The sequence below is a fragment of the Schistosoma mansoni genome, chromosome 2, assembly GCF_000237925.1.
Source record: "Schistosoma mansoni strain Puerto Rico chromosome 2, complete genome".
NCBI classification, from domain to species: domain Eukaryota; kingdom Metazoa; phylum Platyhelminthes; class Trematoda; order Strigeidida; family Schistosomatidae; genus Schistosoma; species Schistosoma mansoni.
The window spans coordinates 19,829,141-19,845,215 of record NC_031496.1 but is presented as its reverse complement, the minus strand read 5'-3'; the positions used below and the strand labels follow the sequence as shown (position 1 = coordinate 19,845,215).

Genomic DNA, 16,075 nt, shown 5'->3' with positions numbered 1-16,075 from the left:
CGGCTATATCGAGGCAATACGCACAATATACACATATGCCAATTAAAGACTGACCAGTTGCAGTCCTAAACATCAATGGAAGATTCAAACAAACAATACTAAGTGAATTTAAACTTCACCCCATTGCACAAGCAAGTGGCTATCAGGAATCAGTGGCTGAGTGAATAACGCGATGTCGTTTGAAGCGAAAGGTTCTGAGTTCGAGTCCCAGAGAGAACATCAACCCTGAGATGCAGGTACATCCAGCTGACGAGTCCCAAACAGGACGAAATGCGTGTCCTGGATTCCACTGCTACCCACTATCCATTTTTGCTTACAATTATCAATTAAGTAGTTTGTTTTATTAAAAACAAATTGTTTTTCTTTAGATAGATTTAGTTTGCAGGTTTTCCCGGAACTGTATCACTGAATTAATGTTACTTTTAATAGTGAGCATATTTAAATATAAATAAATTTTCATGTTTAACTAGTATAAACAGGAATGTATAAATAAGGAAAATTCGCAGTTTATGGTAACTGTAAATTCTAAATTCTTTAGAATAAAGCAGAAATCATGAATTGTATAAAAAATCAACGACTAACGTAATAAGTTTCTCGTATTAAAAAATAGGAGTTATAGTAACTCCACTGTTTAGTTGTAATATTTGATGATTATGTCTATGAACTATTTCATAACTAATATGTAACTTGCATAAGATTTTATTATTTATGTTATATCTAGAGCTTTAGATTCTTGTTATGCCGCGTACAACTAGACTACTTGAACGATCAAACCCGCAACTTCGCAAGAGAAAAGACAGAAGAGTAGTAAGTAGGAATGTATTTCCCAACACAGTGCCAAATATAGTACAAAAATATCATGCATTTATGGTTTTTTTGTCTGAAACTGAATCATCATTTCGAACAGCCAATAAGCACATGGGGGGGTCCTTCTTATTCATCCAATAGGGAAGCTACACGTTGACATTCTAGAATGTTCCTCTAGCAGTTATTGGGTGGAATGTCTTCAGCTCTTTCTGGGCTTCTTGAGGCTTCCTTTAGTTTGCCGACGAGCCATCCTTACAATTCATAAAAGTCTTTAAGAGGAAGTTCCATAGATTACTTATAAATTATAATATCTAAAAACTTAAATAGAAAAATTTAGCACTATCTTAAAGTATTTGATGTGCTGGTTAAATGGAGGTTTTCAACATTTCAAAGACATATCTAGAACTACTGAACGTATATTCAGAATATTAGTTAAATATTGACTTCATATGATACGAAAGTAATCTTCAGAAAACTGCTTTCAGTCTAATCAATTTCAGTTAGATCAACAGAGAAATTACTGACAAATTTTTATTGATTATGAATACATTGTTATCAATAACTTTCCATTTTAGAAGTTTACTTGTTGTAATTGAGGTTTATTATTTCCTTTCATTCGCCCTTGTTGCTGTTGTTTTCTTTGATTTCTTGATGTCTGTTCAAGAAGACCTTTAGTTCTTTCCGATTTGACTTTATTCCGATTAGCCAATGCTTTTTCACGTTGCTCTTCTTCTAACTAAAATAGGGATATGTCAAAGTAAATTTTTCTGAAAGAAGAATATGTTTCAATCTTTCTTAATTAGAATGCATTCCATTTAATTTCAAAGTGGTCAACAAATAAAAATGAATTTCATCACTTATAAAACTTTTTTTGTCAGAAATGGTTTTTGTGGAGATTTTAGTAATTTTATAGTTGAATTTATGAGTCATTTGAAGCTAGACCACCATAGAAAACCTGTAAGCATTGGAAGGCCGTTTCGTCCTATTGTGATAGTCCTCAGCAGTGCGCATCCACGATCCCGCCTCACGAGATTCGAACCCAGGACCTGTCATTCTCACGGGCGAGCGCCTAACCTCTAGACCACTGAGCCGGCATCCACAAAATCCCTTCTGATAATAATCATATGCTTACTAGTGACTGACTTCAAGAGGTATTTCCTAAAGTTCTAGTGAGAAGCAGTGACCAGTGGAATTCAACCAGGTCTGTTTGAGACTGAGGCTTATTGAATACAATAGTGGACGGTGGCGCAATTTCGTGGATTGGTTGAATTTAGTTATTAACACTGTTGGATACCGGCTCAGTGGTCTAGAGGTCAAGCGCTCGCGAGCGAGACTGATAGGTCTTGGTTTCGAATCTCGTGAGGCGAGATCGTGGATGCGCACTGCTGAGGAGTCCCACAATAGGACGAAACGGCCGTCCAGTGCTTTCAGGTTTTCTATGGTGGTCTAGCTTGACTAGCTTGACCCATGATTTCGACTATAAGATTATTTTTGCATAATTTTTATGAGACTGTAGTATTCACGTACAGCTTTCAAGGTATAAAGTTGTAAAATAAGTATCCATCAATGTCAGAATATTCAGTAGTTGTACAAAAAAAGAAAATGATTGTCACGTCATAATGTGTACTGATAACCAAGATATATATTTTAAGAATTAAAATTTCATACTTTTGAAAGGACACGGTATGGTTTTTACTGACCACTTACAAACAGTTTACATACATTCGTTTCGCTTATGTGAACAAAGAAACTATAAGTACTTTTTCACAAACTAGAATGCATTCATTGCATTTTTCTGATTTATTACTACATACACCTGAAACCATTGGTATTCATCTCTACGAATCTGATATCTATGTCAATAATAAATTTATATAATTACTCTCCATACCTTCGGCTAACATAATAATCAAAATTAAAGTGAATTGTTAATGGTTTATTATATAATACTTCTTTAAAACAGTGTCTCTTTATCATACATTTCATTCTTTACATTACTGCATAATTGTAACATCTTTGTGCTTACACAACTGTTAATAATATCCGATTTTCTGTTGTAATTTTACCACTTCTCTCATATTATATCATCCCATCTATACTTGCATATTCCAATTTATTTATTCAATAATTAATACCTTTGAATATTAATTACTTTAAACCTCTCATCTAATAATTTTGCAATTATTTCCATTGACACTAATGAATTCACAATCTTATTATCTCACTCCACTCTACTACTTGATTGATATCGATTTGATTATTGTTAGGTATATTATATATTGGTGTTGAAGTATGATGGAAAACTAATTGAAAAGAAATATTTCTTTACCCTGTTTGCCTTCTCGTAAAAAAAAGAATTTCGATAGTGTAATAAAAAGACGAAGATTATCAGAACTATGTAATGATATATTAGCGCAATACATTTCGAACAATCTGATCACACATATACTTGTTAGGAACATTTATATATAAAAATAAAAGGTCAACTAAACTGGAGATAGGGGCAAGAGTAGACAAGAATAATAATAATAACTCTGAATAATAAGCTAATATTACCAGGGTAGGTTTAAGGATACACAGTACTCTGTGGAAGAAAAGATGATATGAACTGCTTATTGAATAAACTTAAGACCATTCAAAACCACATCAGTCTCTCATGCGAAGAGGAGAAGAACGACCAGCTTCCCTCCCTAGATATACTCCTAAGCAGATCAGAAGATGGCTCAATCAAACGATCCATGATGTGAAAACATCAAGATTATTATGTGTATAGTTTTGCAAGGGGTATTCAATTATACTGTGAAAATATATGAATAACTTAGAAAATTTCTTAGATTTTATGACATTTTATTTAAAGCATTGTATTTGATTTAAATTCAATTACCTGTAAATTTGTTTCATAAATTTGTTTTACTAAATAGCGAAAAAGAGGAATTTTTGAATCTATTGGTCGATTTATACGATATAAAATGTTTCGTTCAGCTATTTCTCGAATTTGTTTTAAACCATCTGGATTACGACGACTTTGTATAAGACGTTCAAAATTTCTTCCACCTAATATATAAGTTGATGTAGATTCAATACAAATAGCAGTTTGCATGTACGTTTTTAGATTAAAACCATATTCAAATTCACCTGTAATAAGTAAAGAGGAAAATCAATAAATGGTAAAACATTTTTTCGCATATATTTTAAAATTCGTACATTAAATATCGGTTATGATAATTCCTCTTTGGTAGTTGAGAATTTCTCCATATTTATGACGTGTATAGGAAATTTTTTTAGATTACATTATATCAGTGTTATATCGATTGAGTGCGTTCTTGCCCAGTTGATATATATGACGTTATAAGACCGCCAATTAGAGAGCAGTGAAATTATTAATCGCCCAATGATACACAAAAGTCGTATGAGAAGTCTTGAGTACTTATCAGTCCTGCTTTCTGCCTAGACCAGTCAGTTAAGTCCAGAACACCAATAACAGTCTCTGCAATATGAATCATTATTCTCAAACATACTGAATGTATATACCAAACAAACTGACCACATCGTACCATAAAATAGAGAATAACATTTGTACAAGATTCAGCCAAATGTGACTGTGAATAGGGGGAACAGTGATTAATAGACTGGGTATAACTCAGGAATGGTAAATCGTATAATAATAATCTATAGGTCAAAATAAAGCTTATAATAAGAGGGATATGGATATGAATAGTTTAGTTACTTAGCAATTATACAGTAGGAAATATACGTATCATATTGGTCCATAAATAGTCCTCAAAGTTACCATTCATAATTCTCTTTGTGTTTGTCGCTTTTCCTCATATCTGTCAATCCTCTTTGATCATTCTATCTATATGAAAAATTTCTTAGCAAATTAATCATGTACATTATCTTAAAAGTAAGGTTTAAAATTCGAAATCTTGTTCCTCAGACAATTGATCCAAATTTATCTATGAATATGACATAAAAATCGATTTATTTTTCCTTTACTGGACTAACCACACTAGCTTCTGTAACACTTCATGGAAGCTCTTGGATTTTTCAGTCTAACTGATGTTTATTACAGTTAATCATCTAATAGGAAAGCTCTTTAACTCTCATACTTAAAGTTAATTTTCTAAATTTCCTTTTGTGAATGAAATAAGAAATAACGTCGTGGTGTGGTACGTTAAAACCTATTCTGTGAACTAAATGTCATAAAAAGTTACGTTGCCGGAATAGTCGATGAGAGACTCACAAAATGTTTGGTTACGATCTTCTCACCTGAGAGTTGGTTTCATTATAGAAACTATGTGCTCTCTAAGATAATTTAAAGTGAATTTGCTTCCGAATACCATTTTCACAAACTATCTTTTCATTCTCTATATAGATGTGAAAGTAAGAATAGTGAGGTTGAATGATGTCAAAACTTTTAAACATGTATCAACAATGGACCACCTACAAGCTCAGATTCTTTTTAGTATTGTGGTGGACTGTTTAAATATTCAATACAATGTCAAAGAGAAATTGCAAAAAAGTTTACAATTACAGGAAATATTATCAATATTAGTTTTGTTGAATAAACGTAGTATAATCCGAGGTATCTAAATCAGTCTATAGATTCTGAAGGAAATAGCTAATGAAATTCTACTGTCACGGATGACATTTTAAGTATGATGAAATAGCTCAGTCTGCGTTCAATTTTAATATTGAAAGTATTTTGTAAAGAAATTTAAGTTTTCGCTTAAAAATTATATCATTTAGTGAGTTACTAAGAACTTGTGCGTAAAGGATAGACCTTTTGTCCTCATAAGGTATTCATATTGATTATAGTTATTTGAATATAAATAAAAGTTTCGAAGAATACTAGTAGTTTTTTCTTATCTAAAGTGTTTAATCTTTTTGATCGCACAAAACAAGCTGGTAGTAGTTGGAATATTACTGATAAGAAACCTAGCGCTTATGGACCTTTTAAACCTGGTGTAAAATATAGAGTCTGAATTTTATTCCCTTGAGTAGGTAATAACATGATTGTTTTCTGAAAAGTTGAATAAATTCCTGGATGTCTGTTGAGCAGATTATACTTTGGATTCTAAATATAATCTAAAAATAATTTGTCAAAGTATGTTTGTGATCTAAAATATAATAAAATATAAAAAGCAACATGAATAGTATGATTTGAAGTAAATGTATTCTTTTAAATTTAACGACTGATGGCTAACCAAGTATGGTACCAGGACCAACTATACATAAGTCTATCTTCTTCAATGCACAACGTTTTTCATTAACGATGTATCCCATACGTCGTACTGGGTAATTTGAACTGAAAGCAAATTAAAGAATAATTTAATACTTATAGCTTTACGGGGTTATATGTGAACTTATATATATATATATATATATATATGAGAGAATGAAAACAAAGTGGAACTTTCCAAGGCTTGGATAGCAATTAGCGAACAGAGAAAATCACTTTAAATTCATGTTGAACATATTGCCACGAAGTTTTGTCACACAGAGTTGGCCATGGCTAATCTTGTCTTACTTTGGTATTACAAACTGATGATGTAACTTGATTTACTGCATGAATTCATTTCTAATGTGATCTACTAAGTTTCATACGTCGAGTTATTTTTAATAGTTTTACTTAATGATATAACCATTTATTTCTTGTTGTTGGTATTTTCGTTTGTGACGTCTCTATTACTTTATATTGTCCAAATTTCTACAGATTACAATGCATATTTTTATTATTTTATGATTCAGTATCTCCTTTTAAGTTTACTCCTCAACTTCACGAACGAAACGAGATGTTTTCGGAATAACAATAAGGTTACTTAGATGTAATGCTGAATGTTTGTATTTATTTTTTTAGGGTTTCATATCAAGAGATGTCTTTTAGTGATAAAACTGAAACGCTTGCATAACTTACTCTTCAGTATGGATCAGTTTGTGATCATCTATTTCTGTTGAAGTGACAGAATATGCAGGGAGTTTTAAATCAGGATACTGTTTAGGATGCTTCAGAATATCTACAGAGACTTGAGCTTGACCACTACAAAAGTAAAATACAGTATGTGAAACTCAGTTTTATATAGTTTTAAAATCAAGAAACATTGTATCATAGTTTACACAAAATATTATTTGAAATAAAACATTAAGGTCAGGCGAAAATTAAAACCGAAAATACAATTATCGTCCCAAAACATCTACAGAGATATATCTTCAGAACGATAGAGGAACTGATCATCGAAAATTATCTCTGATTAGTGAAATAATACATTTGTATTCAACGTATTATAGTTGGTTTTCTGTTCGCTATCATATAATTGCTAATTTATGAGAATTACATGTAACCCTAAATTGATACACTGTGCAATAACCACGCTCACTGAATGTGATATATATTAACACTCCTCTGACAACTTGTTTATATCGGTCATATATTTACTCATCATCATGTACTACACTGACAAAGTCTTCATTTCCCAAAAACTTATAAATGGAGTGTCATATAGCCACTTAGATAATTTAAATAAAAAAGCACAGTAGTATATTTAGTGTTACATGTCGAATTTACTGTATTCAAATTCAGTCAAAAATATTCCACCACCATAATTTATATGAGTTCATAGTCACAGAAAGAAAGTCTCATCTTTGGGTTCAACAATTAAAAGATTTCTGTTCTCACTCCACCACTGAACGTGTTCCCCATTTGTCATGTTATCAAAAATAAACAAATTATAAGCTTTTTGAGGAGATTCAACGTATAAAGTTGTTCAAAAGACTGGATAAAAACATTTGTTAACACTGTCATTACTTTTACTCAAATATCTCAAAAGAAATCAAGAAAACGTGTACTAAAATGATGATATCTGACTGAAGTGTTGGTTAATTGTGAAGTATAATCATTCCTCCAAGTTATTATACCGAAAGCAACGGAATTTTTGTAAAGTCATTTTCAACGAAAATAGAACAATTTGTTTGATATCACTATCAGTCAAGTAATGTAGACAGAATTTTATGTGTTGATTCCCAAAATAGTATTAGTTTTGCTAATCAGGTCAAAAGTCAACCTTACCTTTGATTTGACTTTGGATATGATTGACTAATATCAAGAAACAAGTCAACGTTAAAACCACTTACTTGGATGTTTTTGGTAGATAATGAAATATATATTTAAGTGTTTGCCAGAGTTGAATAAACTTGCTGTTATTTGATTTCTTGAAAGTACAATACTGATTTTGTAAGCTTAAAAGATGTTAAGATTGTAGAATATTTCTTGTATTTCAAATGAAACGTCACTATCTTTCGCTCGTTGATGTTTCTTTGATTATTCTTCTCTCAAATTTACTGTTTTTGAGGTGACAAATTTGCTATTAAGTATAGTATTTTATAAAGGTGACACATTTTTATAGATACCACAATTTTATATGTCCCGGTTGTTTTATCTTTTTTGAAGTACAATAACAAAACAAAATTTGTATTTCTTTCGTTATACCACATAATTCATCAATATACCTAACACCCATACATAAGTAAACTAATGACGTTATCTGAAAGTTGAGTAACCATATCTACTAAACAGTAATAAATACTACTTACACGTCATCTAACACTTACGAAATAATAAACACTAATCCATTCACTGGTTCTTCTTGACGAACAAGATTTGCTTCAAATGGAAAATCTGTTTGAACTAGTGACATTGCTGCTTGTTTCTTCAAACTTTGAATCCATCCATTAAAAAGTGGACATTTATCGATAAATTCAATACGTTTTTTGAAATCGGCCTCATGTACATCTTTAAGTGAACGGTTGTAAGTTGCACGATTAATAACAGCTAAATGGGTTTTGCAATCAGCAATTACTGTTGCATTTCTTATGCAATCTTTGTTGATTAAAGCCAGTTCTCCAAAACTTGCACCAGTTCCTGAATGTTGCAAAATGGCGTTTTAACAAAAAAGTAATTACTGATAAATGACCAATCTACAAGACATAAGTAGAAGCTAATAAATAATAATAATCGTCCTTTTTTTAAATGAGAAGCCATGAAACATTCTGGTATTTAATGATGTATTAAAAATGGAGATATGAGGTCTAGTTCATAAGTCAGTATGAAACATTTTTTGTTCATTGAGTCTGAACTGATATTATTTCAGTGATTAGTTTATCTATTAATGTTATGATATTCTTAAAAAACCAGTTACATGAATGCTGATAATTTATTTTTTTACAGGTTAACAATAACTCCACCTGTAGCTCTTCTAAGGTTACTGCCGGTCCCAAGTCGGGATAAAGGAAGAAGGTTGGAAACGGGGTCAACAACCTCGTTCCGTAGAAAACAATCTTGCTATAAAACGCTAATCAGAACAAACAAATTAAACCATAGTTTAACAATCCAAAATGTTATTCGGTAGAAAGCAATTCTTTTAATAAACTAAATTACCTAAACATATGAGATTATAACTTAATTTTAAAAATAACCCATGCAACAAACATTTACAGTTACCAAAACCGACAACCAAGTTTCCACATTTTTCTCGATTAGTTGCTTTGCGCTCTACAGAATGTTTGACTGAAGACCCAGATTCATCTTGTTGATGAACTACTTCTTGATCATCATGTACAAGTTCAGTATTCACATAAATTGATACATGACCAGATAGAATGATATAAAAACTGAAAAAAGATAGTTAAATAATGCATTCTAAAAGAATACACTAAAATGTAATTGTATGTAAGTGAAAATTGAAAGCTGAAGTGCATAAAATCAAACCATTAACTAAATTTTGATTATTACATAATTTTGATAGTTGAATTCATGAGTCGGTCTCAGTCAGACCACTATTGAAAACCTGGGAGCACTAGACGGCCGTTTCATCATAGTATGGGACTCCTCAAATAATAGATGAAGGGGTGAGCAACTTGACGGATTGATTGAAGTTAGACATTAATAGCGTCGGATGCCAGCTCAGTGGTCTAGAGGTTAGGTGTTTCCACGCGAGACTGAAAGTCCCGGGTTCGACGTTCCGCGTGCGGCATCGTGGATGAGCACTGCTAGGGAGTCCCACACTAGGAGGAAACGGTCGTCCAATGCTTCTGGGTTTTTGATGGTTGTCTATCTCAAATCGACTAATAAATTCGACTATCAAGATTACTACATTATCCACAAATCCCCAAAATTCGTCACATAATTACTGGATATATTTGTAATGTAGCAATTACAGAATAATAAATAAAATATATTCGAAAAGTCAAGTTAAAATGACTCTCTACTAATCTATTTTTATTGATCTAATTTGGAAGAGTACAATCCTTGCTATTAATTCACCTTAACTTCAATTTGATTTATAATTATTGTACAGTTTGTTTTTAAGTTGAATCAAAAATATTCAATACAGAGATATTTTGAAGAAGTTCAAATTAGAAACTGAATCACTTAAGTCTGAGCCTTCGTTTCCTGAATAGAATTGTAAATAAAAGGAAATCCGTACCTATAAATGTAGTATCAAAACCTTTTGTTGATATATTCAGAGCAAAACCAGATGTTCACTGTACTTCTGTCCATGAGAAATAACAAAAATCACTTAACGTTTTATAGTTATTCCTGAAGACCAAGGAAAGTTTGTTATTTACGTTCTTAACCAATTGGCAGTTTATTAAACCATACAATCCTGATGTATCCTACTTTGTATGGTACACTGCAATAGTTTGCTGAGTAGTTGAAATATATCTTTCTGAAGTTGTATCTGTTAGATTTAAACAATTAAAATTCATCGTCACTTGTGATCTACCTAAAATATACAACATATAACTTCAACCTTTCCATACAGAAAGTCCCAGTCGTGTACATGGGTAAATTAAACAGTAATTCCTGTATAGCTATGAAACGTTATTCTTAAATATTGTTGTATTAATCTCAGATTTTTTCAATTATTTATCAGCAGTATCTAATAACAAATACGAAGTCAATGAATATTTCATATTTCAGTTGTTTATCCTTGTACACCTTACATAATGATATTTAGATGGTAGGTGATTTGAGAGAATAAATATTTTATTCAGAAATTTCAGCAAATTTAAGTACGATACCTGTCATCCAGATAAACAAGAGTTTATAAATTCTTTTTAAATAGTTGAGATCATGAGTCAATTGAAGCTAGACCATCATGGAAAACCTGGAAGCATTGGACGGCCGTTTCGTCTTATTGTGGGACTCCTCAGCAGTGCGTATCCACGATCCCGCCTTGTGAGATTCAAACTCAAGACCTATCGATTTCGCGCGCGAGCGCTTAACCACTAGACCACTGAGCCGGCATCCAACGGTGTTCATGTCTAAATTGTTATACATTTCACTATGGACCATATCTTTAATAGGACGTAATATTTGTTATTATCCTCCGTGGTATAAAAATGTACCTAATGAAGTTATCTTAGAAATAATTATTTTCTGGAATTACTTATCTTCTCCCATAAATTGTTAGTTTTGTACATTTCCTCAATACTTTTTATCTAAAAATAGGTTTCAGTCAAGTTCCATTCTTTTGATAGAAAAAAAAACGTTCAGTATTACACAATACACTATTCTCTTCCATTTTTTTCTCATAAGAGAATACTTTTACAAAAACCAAACAATAGTTAAACCCATATATATTTGTAACTGCTAGATAATCAACTTTCGTATATAGAATTAAACGATTTATAGATTTCACTAATTACAGAAATGTAGATATTTGTGGTAGGTACTACTTATATCGACATAAGTAGTATATAACCTTTCATATCTGGGCAATATCATTGATGAACATGGTGGTCTGATGCAGATGTGAAGGCGCCAATCTGCAAAGCAAGAGCAGTATTTCTACAATTGAAGAATGTCTGGAACTCAAAACAATTGTCAACCAGCACCAAAGTCAGAATTTTTAATACGAATGTCAAGATGGTCCTACTGTATGGGGGGGAAACTTGGAAAACTACGAAAGCCATCATCCAGAAGATACAGGTGTTTATTAACAGTTGTATACGCAAGATACTTCGGATCCGTTGGCCAGACACTATCAGCAACATTCTACTGTGGGAGAGAACAAACCAGATTCCAGTGGAGGAATAAATCAGGAAGAAGCACTGGAAGTGGATAGGACACACATTGAGGAAAGCACCGACCTGCGTCACAAAGCAAGCCCTCACATGGAATCCCCAAAGTCGAAAGAGAAGAGGAAGACCAAACAACACATTACGCTGAGAAATGGAGACAGACATGAGAAGAATGGACAAAAATTGGATAGAACTAGAAAGGAAGGCGCTAGACAGAGTGGATTGTTGAATGCTGGTTGGCGGCTTATACTCCATAAACGCCTTATTTAAGCAAGGTTTTGAAAAGTTACTTTAAGAGCATCTAAAAAAGTAGATTTTCAGTTAATTTTCTAACACGAGAGATAAGTATTATTGAAATTAAGTTCTTATCATAACCACATTCCTTTAAACATGATTTTAATTCACCTAGAGGATAGTTTCTTGTCGTAAATTGTTTCCATATATATAATGACATAAAGTAATTTATGACTATGAAACAACTTTGTTCAGTACTAATTATTCTTTCGTTTATTAGAAATCTGTATTAATTTATATCAGTGTGATTAACCACATAGAATTATTTTCATTCCTATTGACTATTAAAAGTAGCTGTAAAGTACTGTTTTTGGTCATTTCAGTAAATTTACCGATGATTAGTAACCTATGACCTAATTTTAACCAATTCACAAAAATATACAAAACAGTAATTGATTGTTTAAGTAAGTATTAAAGATTACCAAGGTGACGGAAACAAATAATAGATAAAGCTTAATCAATAAACTTTAAACGTTTTTTCGTGAGCATTTATTGAAGTGCAATTAATTACTAATTTGTATATATATATATATATATATATATATATATATATTAAACTTTGTTGCCTTAATACTTTTTTAGTGTCAAACAGAATCGTAGTAACTTATGAGAACTACAATTACATTGTATCCTCGATCAGTTTTATTTGGTATACAAAGCTGAAGAAATTGGTAGTATAATATGAGGTCTATAATCAAAAAGATCCTTGATATCAAGTTTGGATTGTTGATATTTTTATTAAGGAATTATAACCGTCGTATTTAAATCTTTGGGCACTATGTAAAAAACTACTTAGTCAAATGTAAATTAAAGAGATTTAAATTAATTTAATAGTTGAATTCATGACTCAATTAAAGCTAGACCACCATAAAAAACCTGGAAACACTGGACGGCCGTTTCGTTCTAGTATGGGACTCCTCATAAGTACACGCCCACTATCCTGCCCGCGGTATTCGGACCCAGGACTTGTCTGTCTCGCAACCAGTGGAGTTCAACTGGGTCTGTCGCGAGATTGAAACTCATTGAAGACAATGGTGGACGGTGGCGCAATTTCGTGGATTGATTGAGACTAGACATTAACACCGTTGGATGCCAGCTCAGTGGTCTAGAGGCTAAGTGTTCGTACACGAGACCGAGGAGCCTGGGCTCAAATCAGCTTGTACAAATAATTTCATACTCATTTCTGTAATAATAATAAATACCTAATTCTATTATCGATAGTAAATAGTACTAGTAATCTGTTACGTTACTTAGTAAAAATGGAAGAGACTGTGGATACACTTGGCCATTGAATATAACTGAATGCTCGTAAATTATTGATTTGTTAAACACAAAATCAGTGTAATTACTGTTCAAATTATTGCAGGTAAAATTCAACCATTTATATCAGTTAATGAAATCGACTATAAGTGATGATTCTCTGTGCAATAATTTATAGTAATTAATTGTTCCCTTTTTCAATATAACTGAGATATTCATGATAAGTAATGCTTTTATCCAACTTTAAAGTGACAACTAGGCAAATTATATGTATTATTACTCCCATAATCAAAGGTTGCACAAAGTGAAACATTTTCTTCAGAATACTGTAAAGCTAGTCAAGATTTAACTTACCTTATATATGGGAAAAACTCCACAATAAGATTTTTTTGTTGAAATCGTTTTACATAGTCTAAACGGGTATATGTCTTATTTGAATATAGTCTAAAAACGACTTGTTATGATTTATTCTACGTCAAAAAATACCAACGTAATTTCCACTTTCGAGATCAGTAGAAGTAGGATAACTAATTTTTGGTAGAAGTTAGTTTGTTGCACGAAGTGATATTATCCGGAGAACCACTAACAATAGAAAGCAATAGACAATTATTTTGTCCTAGTTATTGATATCGTAGTAATATGCACTCACAATCACCTTATGGATTAAACCAAAGACTTTCAGATCCAATGGTGGACTTGACCTTTTTAGGTGAATACTGATTATTTTTTATTTTGCAATATAGCGATACCGATAAATCATAAAGATCTAATCCTCTGTAAGAAATACAAAACGAAAATAATTTTATGAATAAAAATGAAGTTTATATTTGAAAAACAAGTATGGCGACTAACCAATCGCCTTCTTCAAACTGACGTATAATTATATCATCCGTTTCACGTTCAGAGAATTCACAGTTCTTAATTATATCTTTGACAACATCTAAATGATAAGTAATTTATATATTATAGTTGCTAGAGACAGAATAATACCAGAATTGAGATTGGAAAAGAATTTCACTTTTTCAACAAACCATGGACAAATTTCTTCAATTTCATCTATCGTCCTTTCACTTGGTGGTTTTTTAATGCACGTAACAATTTTATCATAAAATATATCAGATGTCGTTGACATGATTTGTGAAATGGTAATGATCTATAATCAAGAAAATCACGGAAAATATTCGATAGTTATAACATAAAAGCAATGGTCATGCAGCATTTTAAATTGGCATCTTTTGTGTGCGTTTATGAAGTATGAAGTAGTTTCGCACTTAAAATCATGAACTGATCTTAGCTATATCACTTTTAAAAACCTGTAAGCATTGGATGGCCGTTTTGCCTTAGTATGGGGACTTCTCAGCAGTTCATTCACGACCTCACATATGTGAATCGAACTCTGGAACTTCACTCTCATGTGTCAACGCTTTACCATGGTGGTCACTAATGGTTAGCTTGATGACATAACTCTTGAAGTTCTAATGAGAAGCTGTAACCAGCGGAGTCTAATCCGTGTGGAGTGTGAGATAGTTATCCACTATAGGCAATGGGAAAAGAGTTGTATAATATCATGGATTGTTTTCGTACTCATGTTGTCTTCCATAGATTTTTCCTTTGCCACTGAGTTATCAAAATAAAACCATAAAGTTAATCAAATAAATTAATCGGTAAAAATGAAGATTTATCGCTATATACCTCCATTTTCACTATAACATCACTATGTTAGCATGTTAGGTGATTGAATATATTGTTTATTCACATTTTTTACTTACTCTCACGTACGTCCTTAACTGATTAGCAATGATTGTTTGACCAAAGATGTATGTTGCTACTGCATTTTATATCAGAATTATTGACTGATCAGGAATTCTATCAAGTAGTTCCTCATCACTCATTCACTATCATATTTCTAAAGGTAATTGTTATGTCACATCATACTAAGTAAAGGTACCTGATAGTTTTATGCCAAAGAATAATAATATGACAGATGACTCGATTTATTAGTTTCCCAGAGACAATAATACTTTGCACTCAATAAGTCACTTGTCTAGGTTTTGTCACATTTTATCATCCTGCCGATTGATCTATGAGGATGAGTTCAATGTAAAGCTGATTTTCCATAATCTATAAACCAGCTGAAGAATTATAGATAACTGAGAATCACTACAAAACTGTCTTATCTCATTATAAGACTCCTTGGCAGTCTTCATAAGGGTGTTATGTTTCTCGAAAAATCCGATAATCTATTGTCTGACCTTGGGTAAAGTGTGACTGAAAAGTAGTCTCAAACTAGGACTAAGCAGTTACCCTATACTTTATGGCTTTTCCTGTTTCTTTAACTAGTGTTATTCGTGACAAAAACTAAATTTACTATTTATTATCACGTTTGTACCATGGTAAACGTTTAAAAATAGACGGGTAAATGTTATAACTAAAAAAAATCAAACCATAATATACTATTGGTCTTGCGATTCAGTATGTCGATAATTTAACCTCTCACAACTATAGTAATATTTACAGTCTATAAGTTTACATTTTTCGTATTGTTGTTTGCCTCTTAAATTTAGTTGAAGTTTAAGAAGCTACTAGGTATCCAAACATGAAATATTAACCTAACTATACCCAATCGTTAATG

General features: G+C 31.9%; 1 protein-coding gene across 1 annotated transcript in view; it reads right to left on the bottom strand.

Annotated features, from left to right (window-relative positions):
* Smp_147320 (putative camp-dependent protein kinase regulatory chain) overlaps positions 1–14,575 on the bottom strand; it is a gene marked incomplete at both ends in the record, with an annotated part of 30,673 nt that extends 16,098 nt beyond the window's left edge. The window contains 6 exons of the mRNA XM_018796013.1: positions 6,037–6,115; positions 6,725–6,847; positions 8,416–8,725; positions 9,305–9,474; positions 14,296–14,383; positions 14,434–14,575. Of these exons, the coding sequence (XP_018650268.1) occupies positions 6,037–6,115; positions 6,725–6,847; positions 8,416–8,725; positions 9,305–9,474; positions 14,296–14,383; positions 14,434–14,575 (912 nt within the window). The remainder of the gene's footprint in view (positions 1–6,036; positions 6,116–6,724; positions 6,848–8,415; positions 8,726–9,304; positions 9,475–14,295; positions 14,384–14,433) is intronic.
* Between the last annotated feature and the right edge of the window lie 1,500 nt (positions 14,576–16,075).